The sequence below is a fragment of the Agelaius tricolor genome, unplaced genomic scaffold (genome assembly GCF_023055355.1).
Source record: "Agelaius tricolor isolate 1412-34295 unplaced genomic scaffold, bAgeTri1.0.p SCAF_12, whole genome shotgun sequence".
In the NCBI taxonomy this organism is placed as follows: Eukaryota; Metazoa; Chordata; class Aves; order Passeriformes; family Icteridae; genus Agelaius; species Agelaius tricolor.
In genome coordinates this window covers 7,644,794-7,661,370 of record NW_027269272.1, presented here as the reverse complement: position 1 = coordinate 7,661,370, position 16,577 = coordinate 7,644,794, and the positions used below count along the sequence as shown (strand labels likewise).

General features: G+C 43.0%; 1 protein-coding gene across 6 annotated transcripts in view; it reads right to left on the bottom strand.

Annotated features, from left to right (window-relative positions):
* DGKD (diacylglycerol kinase delta) overlaps positions 1–16,577 on the bottom strand; it is a 58,494-nt gene that overhangs the window by 10,109 nt on the left and 31,808 nt on the right. For all 6 annotated transcript variants that reach the window (XR_011680762.1, XM_071437456.1, XM_071437458.1 and 3 more), the window contains 18 exons: positions 16,029–16,135; positions 15,384–15,509; positions 14,251–14,353; positions 13,574–13,736; positions 11,423–11,531; positions 10,543–10,682; positions 9,711–9,795; positions 9,074–9,168; positions 8,886–8,985; positions 8,458–8,731; positions 6,470–6,631; positions 5,614–5,742; positions 4,548–4,644; positions 4,140–4,250; positions 3,313–3,409; positions 2,454–2,561; positions 1,753–1,866; positions 1,230–1,364 (listed from right to left, as the gene is read on the bottom strand). Coding sequence is in view for 5 of the 6 variants with exons in the window: in XM_071437456.1 (XP_071293557.1) it covers positions 1,230–1,364; positions 1,753–1,866; positions 2,454–2,561; positions 3,313–3,409; positions 4,140–4,250; positions 4,548–4,644; positions 5,614–5,742; positions 6,470–6,631; positions 8,458–8,731; positions 8,886–8,985; positions 9,074–9,168; positions 9,711–9,795; positions 10,543–10,682; positions 11,423–11,531; positions 13,574–13,736; positions 14,251–14,353; positions 15,384–15,509; positions 16,029–16,135 (2,255 nt within the window). In the remaining variant the exon portion in view is untranslated. The remainder of the gene's footprint in view (positions 1–1,229; positions 1,365–1,752; positions 1,867–2,453; positions 2,562–3,312; positions 3,410–4,139; positions 4,251–4,547; positions 4,645–5,613; positions 5,743–6,469; positions 6,632–8,457; positions 8,732–8,885; positions 8,986–9,073; positions 9,169–9,710; positions 9,796–10,542; positions 10,683–11,422; positions 11,532–13,573; positions 13,737–14,250; positions 14,354–15,383; positions 15,510–16,028; positions 16,136–16,577) is intronic.

Sequence of the window (16,577 nt, the reverse complement as noted above, 5' to 3'; positions counted from 1 at the left end):
ACTCTCCCTCCAAGTGTCAGTGTGGTGCTGCAGAAGCTCTCTTGCCCTTCACAAAAGCTTGTGTGCACTATTCCTGTCTCCTTTCCACAACATTCACATTAGAGCTGACAGGACACTCTTTGAACTCAAAAGAGGACAGATTCAGCTAGATACAAGGAAGGAATTTATACACTGAGGGGATGAAACACTGGCACAAGTTGCCCAGACAAGTGGTGGATGCCCCATCTCTGGCAATATTTAGACCACAGGCTGGATGGGGCTTTAAGCAACCTGGTGTAGTGGAAGGTGTCTCTCCCCAAGGCAGGGGGGCTTGGACTAGATGACCTTTGAAGTCCCTTCCAACCCAAACCAATCTGTGGTTCTATGATCAACACCCACTGCTCTCCCAGTTAAGAGATCTCTGGTGCCCTGTCCTACCATGACAGGGGCGTTGTATGCCCACCTTTGTTTTCATACTGTCATCTTTGTAACTCCCTTGCTAGGCAACGTGCCTCAGACCTGTAATCAGGCTGCTTTCCCTTTTTCCCTTTGTTGTGCTCCTTCTTCTTGTGATTCAGCAGGTGAGTCCCTTTGAGGAGGACTTTGATTTGCTCTGGAAGTGGCTAAAGGAGTGTTGTGCTGGAAAGTATGAAGAGCTGCTCTCAACTGAACTGTTTATGCATGGACAGTCACAGAGCTGGGAGGACTCAAAGTGTGTCTGGGCCACAGCAGGGTCTTTATCCTTTCCTCTGTCTGACCACTGCTCAATCATACAGCAAAAGAGCAAGGAGGCTTCCTTATCTGCTGGTACTCATCAGATATATTTGAAAATGATGAGATGAGACTGACATACACTTCTGAACAAGGCATAAGACACTGTTTAACATGGTCAACGAAGCCAGATACTGAACAATAATGACAAATTAAAACATTGACCGTCTGAATCTAGACAATCCACAGCATTTGGCACAGCAGGTATCCTGTGGAAAAAACAGCATGCAAGCATGTTAAGAAACACTGTCACAAGGCACCTAGAAAAGGAAGTAAAATAAGCTTGTATAAACAACCTTATTTATGACATTTCCCAAGTGGTGAATGCAAGTTTAATCACATTCTTTCCCAAATGTGTAATAAAATATGCTTCTTGCATTCACAAAGATAATGTTCACATGTGGCCTTTTCCATGCTCTCCAGAAATATGGGACATCAAAACACACGTGTACTGCACAGACAATTCAGGATGCTCTTACCCTGTCTCGGGTGAGGGTCTGTGCCCTGTTCTTATGAACAATCCAAATGTAACCTGGAGGCTGGATCCAGGCTTCTCCATCCACTTGCACGGGAACTCCCTCTTCTCCAAGGATTGCTATCTTTACTGTCCGGCACTGCAAGATGTGACTGGGTCAGAAAAGCTCTAAAATGCTGATTTTCCAAAAGCATAAGCCATTCTCTGTCCTTCCAAAGCCCCTCCCCAGGTGCTGTAGCTTTTTAGCTACTTGAGGCACACATGTCTAGGGAGCAGGACACACCTCACCCCTGAGCAGCAGGGAACACCTGCTTTGTCTTTGGACTAATCTGTATTTGAGTTGTTGGTCTAACTCCTACTAAAATGAATGCTAGCAAACAATTCCATACTCAAACTGCCCCTGAGCATGTCCATTTCCAGCCCTGTGGATGCTCTTTCCATGGGCCAGAGCACACAGAAAGAAGGCTTTACAAAGTCATCAGCTGGAGAGGGGGCAGGCAGGAAGAGCTCACAAAAGCAGCTGATACCTGTGCAATCCGGTGATGCTGGAGGTTTATCACACGTGACACTGCCATCTGCATGCTCCCAAACACAGCTACCACCTCCAAAATCTTGTCATCGAAGGAAGGGGCTGTAAATGTCTGCCACATACAAGGGAGAGAGAATTCAGCTGAGGCACAGCTCTCTTGGAGTGGTTTCCTTTACCCCCTATTGGTCCCAACCTGGGGGTGGCTTTTAATTGTGCTCTTTAATCTGTACAAAATTAACAACAAGGCTAGAAGGTGAAGATCTGGAATGAGCCAGAAGTGAGAAAAAGGAGGCTTCCAATGGCTAAAGTATAATTCAGACATGAAGGCTGTAGGCCACAAGGCAATAATTATTCTTTTGAGGGTAGGCACCCAAAAAAATTTCTAAAGAATACAATGTTTCTGAGTGAATCTAGCTGCCTTTGCTGTCAAGGGGCTTTACTTCTCTGTGGAGACAAGGTCAGCCTAAAGAACTTTCTGCAGATCCAAATGCTCTGGTGGTATTTCTTCTGAATCCTTAGAGACTGCCTGGGTATGAAAGCTGCTCAAGGCTGGATTTCAGTATCTCAGCAACATCCAACAGAAAGTGCATGCAGACAGGCCACCCCTGCCCTATTCTTCCAAGCATATTTTCAGAGGCTGTGACCTCAAAAGTAACAGTAAGTAGAAACATTTCCTGTATGGTCTTAGAGAATACTCACATCATCCTCCTTGGTTCCCCCCCAAAAGTTGGTGCCTCCTGCATAGCTGGGAATGTTGAGTACAGCAATCCCCTGGAGACTGGGCAGAGGGATTGGCCTCCCATCGCACTGCACAGAAATGAAGGCAACACTATCTCAGCCCAGCGGAGAGAGACCCTCCTGCCAGAGCATATGCTCTGTGAACAGAAAACAGCCAGCACCATCTTAGTAATACATTCATTCAGGCTTCTTCCTGTTCCTTCTTGGCCTACAAGAGTAGAAGGTATCCACTCAAGCCTCATGAGCCACACATCTTCTGGCAGACATGGATTTTAGAGAGATACTTTGCTTCTTTTCCTCTAACAGGGCACACCTGAGAGGCTTGGCAAAGCCTCTTGATTTATTTCTCAAGAAAGTGGAATAAAACTCCTGAAACATCCATGTGATGAGGGTCTTCTCCTGCAAGTTACCTGTTTATGCTGTGCATGACCTATACAAAAGTACTTCTTTTCCAGTTGGATACACATTATAGCACAGTTAAATTCAGAGCTTTCCACTGTACCCACCATCTAAAAGTATGTGTTCATGTGAGATACCACATGGAACATAACAATCTTAACCATGCTGAACAATGCATTGGGAACAGCAAATACTTTCCAGCAGCATGATGCTTCTTCCCTTATGGGCTTAGAATACAAGTTATGCTCCAAAATCAGGAAAAGCCACTTTTAGTTACCTCAGGGTCACACATAGCCAAGTACGTTGTTTCAGGCAGGCAAATATCACCAAGCCAAATCACCATGCCAAAAATCACAGTGCCTGAAGGAGATGGAATTACGCATCCCAATCTTAGGAACAGAAGAGCATGCTAATTCCTCACCTCCAGCAAGACCTTCTGCTCCAGGTTCTTATATGTTCTGTGCAGCAGCTCCTTGGTCCCTAATACTCCATACCACATCATGTTCTTAGTACGACTTCTAAGGGGGCAAACAAAATAGGAAAAAGTCAGCACAGACATTTACCCTTTCACTAAGAAGGAATAAAACCTTCACACTGAAATGGTACCTGCTACATCCTAAACAACAAAGCTGCTTGCTTCCAAAATGGTCAATTGCTCCAAGTGGTCACTGTGCTAGGAAACTACTTCCCTTTAAATAAACATCAGGTAGGAATCAAGCATGAGTAATAGACACTACCAGAAACATAGAGAGACTGCCCTGGCACAGAACTTGTCCATCTCATACACCAGGACATCAACAGTGCTCAGCTGTATTAGCTCATATACAGCAAATATAGCCAATCCCAAGCTACACAAAGCATCCTGTAGTTGCTCAGGTATTCAAAAGGCCAAAACTGTGGTTTTTATTGGGTCAGGATCAATGCCAAAAACAGCCTCTGCTGCATTTAGAATTGAGATGTGCTTCTCTCACAGCTAAATAGCAAGCCCAGGAGAAAAATCTGTGAGATGACATAAATAGAACCAACATGCTAAATCTGCACCAATGTAGCAACTTAAATACCTTATAACATAATGAATCAGTAATAAATCAGTAATTTATCTCTTCCATCATGATTTCAAGCCTTGAAGGAGCATTATATAGACAACACACCTATTCAGCACAGTGTACACAATCAGCTTCACCACACAGAAGCATGAAGTGGTTCAGTCACTTCTGGCATCAATCCAAAGGTTTGATCCAAACCCACCTGCATTTCTCTGGGTGCTCATCACGTTTGTTGTTGAAGTCCAAAGAAATCTTTGCATCCAGTCCAATTCCAAAGTAATTATTCATGACACACTTCTCAGTGTAACATTCACTGCCAAAGAGAAGAACAAAACTTCCACTCATAAGTCTCGGTACCATTTGGTGCATATCTCACACAGAATCATTTAGATTGGAAATGACCACCAAGCTCAGTTGTGTCAGATGTGTGTCAGGACATGTGGAACTCCATAAGCTGATCCCTAAGCTCTAGAATCCAGCATATGGATCCATTTATGAAACTCCAGGCTGTTGCAGTCCATTACTTTGGTCCATAAAGGAATCCCCCTCTCTGCTGAGGTCCGTTTGCAAACACCCACTCCCCTCCCTTCCAGCTCCGGAGCATACTCACAGATTTTCAGGCTCAGAGTTAAAGGGATCAGCATGGATCAACAATCGGCTGATGACTGAGCTCCCAGGCAAAGAACCTGACATGCCAGCACGGATATCTGTAGGAAAATTGACCATGGAGAAGAGCATGACTAATAATAAGCAGAAAACAGGTAACTTCAATCTCAAAGACAAGATAACAAGAGTTGATACATTCTTTCCTGTCATTTGTGAAGAAAGCAAATAGCATTACTGCTTTCTGTCACTCCAGAGGTGAGTTCTTTTCCAAGGAGAAGGATTTCTGGGGCTGCCTGGAGGGTTTCTGACTGACAGTATACTGCCTAAGGCTAGCAGCACAGCTGTATAGAAACATGGAAAAGAGAAATAGGAGTTCTCTCTGCAGCAGCTTTTTTTTCCAGGGTGAGACAAGCGATATCCCTGATACAGTGAACAGAGAGAAAGGAGCAGGACTGAAGCTATGATCCAAGTTGTTCAAGAATTACTGTCTCCTGCTTTTTAAATTATTAACTGGTGACCCACAAACAGTAGGTTTGTCAGAGAGAAAGGAAACTACCTGCTTCCAGAAGGAGTAATTTGAACAAGTAATTTGGGTGAGGAGATAGAAAGATACTGCTACAGTGATGGGGAGAAGCTGCTACATGATGTGGGAGGTGGGAATTCTGCTGGGTCGGTGCACTTCCAGTCATTTCAGCCTTCATATAAAGGAACTGCTGCTCCCAACCTATGGCTGCCATTCTTCAGAAACCTTTCTCAACAGCATCATTTCCCCCTTCTCATGGTTACTTTGAAATAAATATCCCCTTGCAATTGGCATCTAAATTCTGTCCCTTCATGACATTAATAAAAATCTATGTCTAAAGTCTTAGCTAGAAACTGGTAACTATTACAGCTCATTCCAAGCCTCCACTTGCAGTCATCCACAAAGAGATTTCTCTCATGGTTGACCTTGCACAAAAGGGTATCTGGCAGGACAATTTCATGTTTTCTCATGGGGACTGCAGCCTGTGCTGCACTCACCCATGCTCCAGTTGGCTGCCTCGGTGGGAAGCGGTGGGTGTTACACTTACTTGGGTAGAGGATTTTTGTGTTCAGCATTGGCAAGTTGTCCCGGCTTCCTGTCTGGGGAGGAAGAGATGCAGAGCTGCCCAGTGACAAACTTCCTTTGTTTATTAGTCTTTCACAAGGAGACTTAGAGGCTGTAAAACACAACACAAACCTGGCTATTGACAAACATAGCGCTGTGATTCAGATCAACACAGGCCAAGCAGCAAGACTGGGTTAGGTAACACTCAACAGCAAAACACTTGAGCCCCCAGAAAACAAAGAATTGACAGAACCAGTCATTAAGAGACAGAGATGTCACATATGTGCTGCTGGAAAACCCACAGACTGGAAGTATCAAAATGCCAAAAGAAAAATATTAGAAATGGAGATGAGAAAAAGCTGGTGCCAGCAGCACAACAGATAGGCTATTTGGCTCCAAATCAATACTCAGGGAAGTTCCAAATGTATCAGCAGTGATTAGGGACCTCTAACAAATTACTCACATAACACAGTTATTAAAGCAAACTGGCTGCTGTTCTCTGTTATCCGCAAAGGATGACAAGGAAAGTGCTCAAGACTGTCCTTGTCCAAGCACTGAAAGCCAAGAGAACCCAGATTACTGGCTAAGGTACAAGGAAATTTCTGAATCCCAGGCTTTCATATGTTAACATCATGGACCAGCCATGAGAGATGCAGCAAAAAATGGGGTGTATAATGCATAGGCTAGAACACAGAAATGTGCAAGGCCTGAAGAGCAATCATGCAAAAATTTGAGTAGAACACAAAAGGTAATACACATAACACCTCCTTCCCTTTTTATAACTAACAGAATTGCAATACACAGGCAAGACCTGCACGGTGGCAGCCCCAGAGCAGTACCTTTCCTCTGGCTCCTCCCTTTGGACACTCCATAGCTGCTGCTGTGTGATGACTGCATGGAGATCTTATCCTCATTCCTCAGCTCCTTGCCTTCCTCAGAGGCTGAGAGACTAAGGAGGAAGCCCTCTTGCTCCTGGGTCTGGGCATTCTGTTCATCTACAGCTGTATGAAGAGATAAAGCAGGTGAGTGCCTCACTGCTCGTCTGGCAAGGAGTATCTCCCACTCATGTAAACAGTAACAGGTTGGGACTCTAATGTCCTGATTCCTTAAAGGAAAGAACAGGAATAACACAAAGCTCTCCTTTATCATTTGTCTCAGCTCTGCTCTGGAGAGCTTTTGGAACCAGGTTGGCTTAGCCTCTTTGTTTACTTTGCTGAGCTCTTTAGCAGTGAGGCTCTAAATAGAAGTGTCTATTTTTAATGCCACAGGTACTCAGGCATCCTGAGATGCAAACTGTGCTAGAGGTGATAGGCTTCCATTTATTTGCACTTAGATGTTGCCAGGAATTCTAACCCGACAGACATGAAATGATTAAAGAATTTCCTGTTTGCTTAATCTGTAGTGGTGCAATAACATAAGGCACTTGAAAAGGGGACTAGACACATATAATCAAAAAGGAAGAAAAGAGCAGTCAGTAAAAACCAATGTAATCAGAGGAAAGAATCAGATTGCACACTCTGGAAGAAGAAAAACAGTTTGGAAAAGCTGAACAAATACATCTGAAATGTAACTGGAGTTTGCTTGAAAGCCTGTAAGGTTTAAACGCTAGCATGCTGCCTAAAGAAATCAAAAATTCCTCTGCAAGCAATCAACAGGTCTTTTCCTCCCCAACAGCCCCTGCCAGGGCCCAGCTCTGAATGCCCTCAGCTGCTCTACCAGCTCACTGCCTACACAGCTCACCCCCTTCTTCCAGTCTCTCCCTTGTGCTGACCCTGTAGCTCATCAGAACTGCCCATGAAGCAATCCAACTCACTTGTGCAGAAGAAACAGGAACACTTCTGGCTGAATTAAGCAAATTGCCTGGGCTCCAACAGAACTTCACAAACATCAAATTGCTGGTAAGCAGCAGTGAAGTGAGGGATCAGTGAGGTCAAGGCCTCCTACTGCACCAGAAGCAGGTTGTTTGCTGGACTTTCACTATTCACTCAGCAAATGTAGTTGTACACAATGCTGCAGTGCTGGAAATCCAAGCAACATTGCAATGATTTGTAACTACACAGTAGTTCAGAGTGCACACCTGGGTGTGTATGGATGTTACATCTGCAACTTCAATGCTTTTATCTCCAGTAACAATCTGTTAAGGACTTCCTTTGGTCTCAGTTAACCCCCAACTTTATGACTAACACTTGGAGACTGATGCCTTTCAAAGGAAAAGAAACTTGGAGCATTGGGGGTGTGTGCCTGGGGACAGACAAGGGTCAAGACTTGAAGAAGAGGGTCACCTGCCTAAGAAGTTAACATCAGAACAGAACTGACTTGCACCAAAGTACAGTACTGTAAGTTTTTTCCCAGGGACAAAGCTCATTTAAGAAGTTCCTGCCCTCTCCTGCAGTTGTACCACAGCAATGTTTTCCTGGGCTCTGCTATAAAGAGATTAAAACAATGTTAAAATAGTTAAAATCCCTTCTTCCCAAGTATTTTCAGATCTGTTTTACAGCAAGGCCACACAAAGAGCTGCATTGACACAATTGTGGTATGGGTGGGGACAGGCAGGAAATGCAAATTAGCAGTGTGGGAGGGTAGGAACTTCCTAAATCAGCCCGCTGGAGAGAACATACCTTGAACTTCAGACTCATTTACCAAGCAATGTTTCCAGAAGGTGGGCTTGGCAGAAATGACACTGAAACTAAATGGCCAGAGTTACTGAATAGCTTCTCTAGCTCAGGAAAGCTGCTTTCAATAAGGAAGCCTGCTGCCCCCAGAATAAAGGAAATTTATACTTGTTAATAGGCTGTAGGGAGTGACAAGCAGGAGTCCTGACTGTTACCTTTCTCTGCATGCTCTATTATCTGGCGAATGGCTTTTTTCAAGCTGTTGGCTCTCAGCATGAGCTGCTCTCGGGGACGGAAGATCTGGGGCCGTGCAGTGCAGGCCGAGCCCACCGAGAGCTCACTTGAGGAGTCACCAGCACTGCCTGACCCATCCCCATCCTCTGTCTCCTCTGCAATGGTGGGAGGAGGGTTGGGCAGAGAGGAAGATGCTTGAGATTCATCATTCAGTGTCTTCAGCAATGAGTCCAGCTTCTCCTTCAGGACAGAGCACTACATGAAGAAGAACAACATTTGAGTAGAACTAAAGTTGCCTGGATAGCTCATTTCTTATAGTGCTAACTGAACCGCTGTTATCCCAGTTCTCTGAAAACAGACCAGTTTTACACTTCAGAAGTAGAAACCCAAACATATTTTCAAATTTTACCTTCCTGGCCATGACCTCTGACTCCTCTGAGCTTTCTGTTGCCTTCTCATAGGCTTTCCCTACTCGAGCCACAAAATCCTTCACTGTCTCACAAAGTACTCTAGACAAAGGAGGAAAACAAAATCATGTAAGGGTTGTTACAGATTTTTCACAGTGCAATTTAGTGCAGTTGTCCGCTAACTACTCACTTGGCTGAGGAGATCACCACTGAGTGTTGGTCAGAAGTCAAAATTTTGGACAAATGGGCAGCCACAGAATCTTCATAGCAAAGAATCTTCTGCACCTGTTGACCATGAGAAAGAAACACTGGGGTGCTGCTTCCCAGCATTACAACATATGCTGTGAAATCCTGGCTCCTCTAAGAGTACCTATAACTCTACAGACTCTTTTTGCCGTGAAAAAGTTCCACAGCCAGTGCTCTGTTACTCACTGAAGAACTGAATCTGATGAAGAAACTAATTCTGAACCTACAAATCATCAGCAGTTCTCAGAGTCTCTGATCAACTGCAAATCTAAAAGCACTGGGGGTCTTCACGACTGCTACGCAGTTTGCCACTATTTCAACAACTTGACATCATGAAGCAAATAAAAGCCAGTAATTTCCTTTCCATTCCATTCCAAAGTATCTTCTCCTCATCCCTCATGATGGTTGTTGACTCTGGTAACCCAACCTCCATCTTTCTCCATGATACTTCACTGACTTAAAGCCCCAGATCTTTGCAGCTCTGGCTACACCCATGGCTCAGCTCTGGAGCTCAGCCACTGCCTCCCATCTCGTGTGCTCCAAGGCTGGTGCTCCAGTCCCCTGCCCCTCCTGAGAGGTACCTCTGAATTCTCACTGCAATCTTCAGTGACTGTGGAAGTGGAGGCCTGGCGAGGGAGTTTGGTTTCATACACCATGATGCTCCACCTGTTGAAAACCATACTTGTCACTACAATGCAGATAATTTCCTCTGTTTTCCAAATGTAACAGGTTAGAACCTCAAAGCAGAACAAACTGCACTTTGTGGAGCCATCATTGATATAAAGAAGCCACAGGGTGGCAGCAGAAATACAGAAGGGTTGAACTGGGGAAGAAGAAAGGATGACATTATGAACAAGCAGAGGAACATCTCTACTTCTTCCCTCTCCACAAAAATTCCATTGGTATTACTTGATTCAACATAAGAGATGCCAAGATATAACTCTAAAGACATGAAACAGTCTTATGTATCATGTACAAAGATATATACAGGAGGTGTCAATACCAAGGGTTAACATCCACTTCTGCATTTGGCTTTCATGTCTTAGCCAAGCTCAAGATAAATTGGTTTAGATTTACAAAGAAGAAATTGCTTAAAAAAAAATCATGACTTTAAGGCTGTCTTAGGTTACGATGTAAGTTTGTTTTCAAACTAGTACAAAGGCTGACAAATTCAAATGATGAGGACTCCAGGACAGAAGAGAGGACACCAGAACCCAGATAATTTCACCTGTTACTGTTCTGCAGCAGAGCACAGAAAGCCAGACCACCTTCTCTTGTGAGAGAGTATCAATGACAAAAAGTTATCTGGCATTAGTAAGATGTCCAGAAGCTTGACAGAGTCAGGACTGCCCTGTTCTCCAGGAAGGACATCCTCACCTTGAAGAGCAGATGATGTTAGTGATGGTTACTCACCTGTCCAGCATTTTGGTACTGGCCCTCTCCAGCTTCTCCAGGATCTGTGGGAGCTGGGTATCATCATCACAAGCAGAACCCCAGCCTAAAACACGAGCAAGGTCATTCCCTGTTCCCAAGGGCAGCACTCCCAGCTGGCACTGAATTAGAGAAAAGGAAAACAAAAGTGATATTCAAATGGGGAAACACAAGTAAGGAACAGCCATGAGTAACATGACTGATTTCCTTAACACACCAGTCACTGGGAAACAGCTAATCCCAGGGTGGGAGAAAGTAACTGGATGGGGAAAACAGCCAGAAGAGCATACAATTAAGGAAAAATCTCCTCTACTTTTGATTGTGAATTGAGAGAGGAGCATTTTACAGCTACCAGCTCAAGGAGCATCTTGCTATATAGTAAACCTCCTAGAGGTTTATATTTAGCCATCAGGTGGTGCCATTGTGTTTCTGTAAAATTAGCACAAACAGTTCCCAGGCAAAACACTGTATGATATCTCTACCCCAGTGAAGTTTCTGCCAATCACTAAGATTCAGCTACTACACCATGAGAATTAAAGGGAACAGAGCATAACCCATGTGGAACTCCCAAGTTTCCTAACCACAGCCCTTTCAGAGCATGTCTCTGCTGGCAATAAAGCAGGAGTACTCAGAGCAACTCCAAAAGCTGGATCTTGTGGAGGAACACTGGAGACAGGCATGAAGAATTAATCCATTATGGATTCATTTCTTGCACAAAACTAGTGCAAGAGCACTGCTATAGTAAGCTTTGAGCAGCTTCAGTCCTGGGGCAAATGACATCTGCATGACCAAGGAAAGTCCTCTTCAGCCCATGCTGTTGTTACTTCATTCCTTCATCCAACCAAGCTCTTGGGGCAGGTACCTGCTTGTGAAGGTTGAGGCTATCAATCTCAGAGAGAACCCAGCCAACACTTCCGTCCCCACCACAAACTAGAATCCGGAAAGTGTCAAATTTCTGGAATAAGCGTAAACTACAGAGAAGAGAAAGAAAAAATCAAGAGGGAAAAACAATCAGCTCTTACAGAAAGAAACAATAATTCCAATCTAGGTAACAAACATGGCAATGCTGCTTAAAGTAGGCACTGATTTTGCAATGAATACAGGTCACTGCCAGATTACAGATGAATTAAAATGGTTATAATTAAGGGATTATAGATACAGCTAAGAAACCTACCACAGCTATTCACTACAAAAATAACTCCCAAGACGTACTTGTCTACTAAAGCAGGGCACTTTTGTCTCTACAGCAGAGGAGACAAGCATGTGATAGCTGATTATCCATTGAATTAACTCCCTCTTGCAGCCTTGCTGCATCCAGCCTAATGCTAGCTATTCATCACAGTTCTAAGTGCTCTGATGTCACTGCCTTCACACTCACAGCCACACCAATTAAAGCAAAGCTTCAAGAGGGGGATCTTCATGCAGTCAATCAGACATGAGACAACTGCAAGAGGATGTAAAATATCACAAGCTTTAGTCCTTCTGGGAAAGCAACATAAATCACTGCTCTGGTCCTTGTCTGTCCCACAGGCAGGCAAACAGCTCACCAGTGTGAATTTCTCCATTCATCCTTTCCAGAATAATAAAAACAACCTCTCCTGTTTGAAAGTGTGCTTCCTACTGATAATTTTTGAGATGTGCTCCTGCTTTTATTTTGTCTTCATATTACTATTATTACCGAAACAGGATTTGCTGCAGTACGCACCAATCCTTATTTTAACAAATGTTCCTGACACACAAAAGATGACTGCCAGAAATGAAAACATCTTATGCTACATGTCAGACTAGCATCAGCTGAAAATATTCAAATTATCAAGAAGCAGGCTGTACTCTGCACCATCACTTCCTTTTCAGAGCAAATATTTAAGAGCAGCTGTTTTAGAAGTGTGCACCACAGCTCAAGAAGGTAAATGATTCTCTCCTTTCCATTCCTGCTTAAAAGCAAAATGCCTCATGACAGTCAGTCTGGCTGGGAAGGGGAACAAGAAAATACTCAATTTTACAAGTCTTTTATAAATTATTTTTCAGCCAAACACATCCCCTCGACAGAACACTGCAGTTTTAAATGCCAGTGTTTTGCAATATGCTATGGCAAAGAACCACAACAGTTCTCAGGAGAGCAGAACCCAATGACCACTAATCCAGGAACAGACACTCCCAGATTTAGCCCCCTGCATCTACAGATCTAGTCAAAGAATTGGAGTCACTGTGAGGAAAAGATGAAGGAAATTCACCTTGTGTTGGCTGTTATTATAAGGAGCACCAACTAATGACAAAAGTTACTTAAATCTGATGCAACAGAAAAACATCTGGAAGTGGGCAAACTTCAGACCAAACTTTTAAGTGAGCGTTGCAGAAATACACGAAAGAAGTTTATTTCACAGCACTCACTTTTTTTTCTATCCACAGATATTCTAGCATAATTTGGCAAAAAGTCTGAAACAACTTAGATCCTAGGGCAGAACCAACTTTACCAAACACACTCGGTAAGAGTCTCTCCACAATATAACCACAAAGTCTTTGAACGATGGAAGTTTCACAGACTTCTCAGGTAAGTTATTTCTCAATAAATCTCATCTTGACAATAAAAAATTAATTTGCTATCTATGACATCTGTCTGTTCACCTGAGTTAATTGAAATTAACTCTTTTTACAGTTAATTTCATCATCAGGATGCCTGTTAAAAGATTGTTTGCTAACAAGTTTTCTTATGGATTCAAGCTTTCCATGCTTGGTCTTCTTCCAGGGGAGTGTTTCTGGAATTCCCCCAAAATGCCTCAAGTTGTCCTGCTATTACTGATGAATGGATATAATAACCTTTTTGACAACATTTTTTGTTTTAGCTAATCAATAACACAACACAGAGATAAATAACCCCTCCAAACCTCACATGTTTAATTTTCTCTGAGGAATAGGTTCCCTGTTATATTTGAGGACGAGATTAACCAAGTAAATCCCTCATACTTTCTGGGTATTTACAAGGAATTTTTGTTTCCAAAAAATATCTGCCTACCCAAGGTGAGGTCCTCCATTCATGAGGTCAAAGACCTGGGCTGGATTCAGCAGTTGTTTGAATCTTCGTAGGAATTTTACACCTTGGTTGTCTCCACTTTTTGAGTTGACAAAGACCAACAAAGGGCTTGTGCAAGAAGGGGGACAAGTGGCTTTCCAGAAACCTGGTGGGGCAAAGGGAAGAGAGAGGGAGGAAAAGCCAAGAGATGTGAAGCTGCCCAGGGGGATGACGGAGAGAAAAACCAACAGCCCACACCCAAGCCCAGCTATGAAGCAGCTAATATTTTCCTTGTGTTTATGGCACTCACTGGGTGAATGTGCACAGCCCTGAATCCAGCATGAACCACACCTCATGCTGCCAAATGTCACACTTATCTCCTAGCAGTATGCCAAAATGTTTAGCTTCCCCAACCTTCCAAAACTGATTCTTCAATACAGTTATTGTCAATAAATGTAATCAGTTCCAGCTCAGAAAACACTGATATTAGAGGGAGATAAACTGAATGCAAAAGCAAAGCAAACAGTTCACTGCCACACTCAGCAATGGCTTCCAGGGGCAAGTTTCAGCAACAGCAAAAGCAGAATTTTCACCTGACAGAATCTGGCATTAATAGTGCCAGCTGAAGTGACTGTGACTGAGAGGAAGAGAAAGAAGTGCTACTTACTAGGAATACTTACCATCTGAATCAATGCTGTTAAGAGCAGTAGGAGGAATGACAGACACTTTGCAGAGCCCAAGAGGGCACTTGTTTGGTAACAACTCTTTACATGCTGTGTGTACCTGGAAAAACCACCAAAAAAGAATAAATCAGACTCTTTTGGACATTGTGGTATAATTCCTAAAGCTACCCAAAAGAAGTTGTAAGAGGAAGAATGCGGAGGGGGTGAAATCACCAAAAAATGTCAATTGATAAATTTATCGATAAAATTGCTTTAAGAATGATCTAATCAGAGCCTTCTATGAATTCTCTTCTTTCTATCCTGCCATTTGAGCTTATGAGATCAGCACTTTTGAGTGCTGAGAGAACCAGATACCAGATTCTGTGACTTTAGGAGCCTTCAGGCACTCTGCTTTCAAAATCCCAGCCTCAGCTGAGAGATCTGAAGTAGCAACAAAAGAAAAAGCTGGAAATTCAAGAGAATAAGAAAGAAAGAAACAAACCAGGAAGACATGAGGGATATAAGAGGTAAAAGAATAAGAGATTAATGAAGCCACTCAAAAAAGGAAATACAAAGTAGAGCAGGGCTTTTTTTGGTACACAAAGACTGCAAGATAGAGGGTTTGCTTGGCTATTCTAAAAAGATATTTTCTGATACTTCTCCTATTCGTATTATAGACAATTGAAAACACAGCAAGATCTGCATCACTTCAGTGGTTAGGCAAAAGCAATCTATTGCAATGGAAGGGAAATTGCTATTATTAAAATAGCTGAGTATTCTTTATAATTCGTTGCACCTTTTCAACCTGTAGAAATAACAAATAATGGCTCCTTAAAATCCAATGTAGTCCACGACAGAAGTTTTGATTCATGTCTACTGTACTTAGATTCTTCTATGAAAGTTCACTCTCAAAATAAAATGAGCTTGGCTTGAAGTAGGATACTTTTTTCAGGTCTTGCTTTTATGTATCACAGCAACACTTCTGAGCACAAATTAAATTCCTATTTCTTGCAGAACAATAAAGTCCTTCACGGCAAACACTGACAGCATGGTTAGAGATTTTATTCTAAGCAAGTGTCATTAAAAGAACATACCACAGAGCTGATCAAAAGCTCTCCTTTTACTGGAATGATCACACTTTTTCAACTCACCATGGCTTTGCACCACAGGCAGCGCCAGTCTTGCAAACGCAGGACACTGCCACAGGTTTTATCACACACAGTGCATTTGGCACTCACGGGCAGGTTTCCTTCCAGCCACTGATGTGGCATTGAGATCTGCAAAAGGTATAGAGGGACAGAAGTTTAAAGGTACAGGAAGCATCATGACTGAGATACATAGAGAAGCAAGTCTTCATATGCACTGTTGAAGGACAGCAAAGGCAATTTCTAGAAAACATCTGAGGACCAATTCTGGCATTTTACATCATGCTCAAGCAGAGAGTCCAGGTGACTCACCCCAGACTACCCAAGAAATGCTGACTTGCATCAGACATCCCAATATGCTAAGGTGCTGTTCCAAACACTCATTTACTTTTCTTTTGCCAAAACTTAGATCAAGTTCCCCATGCCTCCAATTATTTAATCTCATCTCCCCCAGTCCACAGCAGTTTATTCCTACTAAGGAGTCCCTTGCTATCCTGGTTGGACTTTTTACACAAAATCTCATGCTCTGACAGTAGAAATCTTTTCCATGTAAAGGCAGAATCTGCTATTTATGAAGTGAAAAAAGCTACAGAACACAAGGCAGTGCTTCCATATCAAGGTAAGGCTGGAAAAGTTCAAACTAACACCTACCCCATCTTCATCCTCAATGATATCCTTCCCGATAGAGGCCAGAGTTGTCCACTTGCAATTGTTGGTTGCCCGCACAGCACAGCGCTTGTGGGCTTTAAACTTGCACACTATGGAGGAAGAGATGAATGCAATTAATCCTGCCTCAGGAAGTCTAATGTAGCAGTGTGTATTTGGCTCCAGAAGAAAGCATAGGCACACTATCCTTTTTAGCACCACCAAAATGATCAGCTGTAAGTATTCTCATCTAGCTATTAATTCTTGCCTTGTCATTTTTGCCAGTTGCTTGTACAAAGCTTAGTGACCACCTTGTTAAATTTAACAGGATTTACACAGTCACACACTCCTCCATCGTTTTACACAGCGCAGATATCACCTCATTCATGTTAGACACATAAGCTGTGCCAGGCATTTCTGCTAAGCCAAAGCTGGGAAAGAGTAACCTCCTGGCACTCAAACATTAAACAAAGATCTTCTTACAAATACAATTATTCCCATGAATAAGAATCTTCTTATGAAGATTCTCTCAGATACCTCAGAAGTGTGTATCTG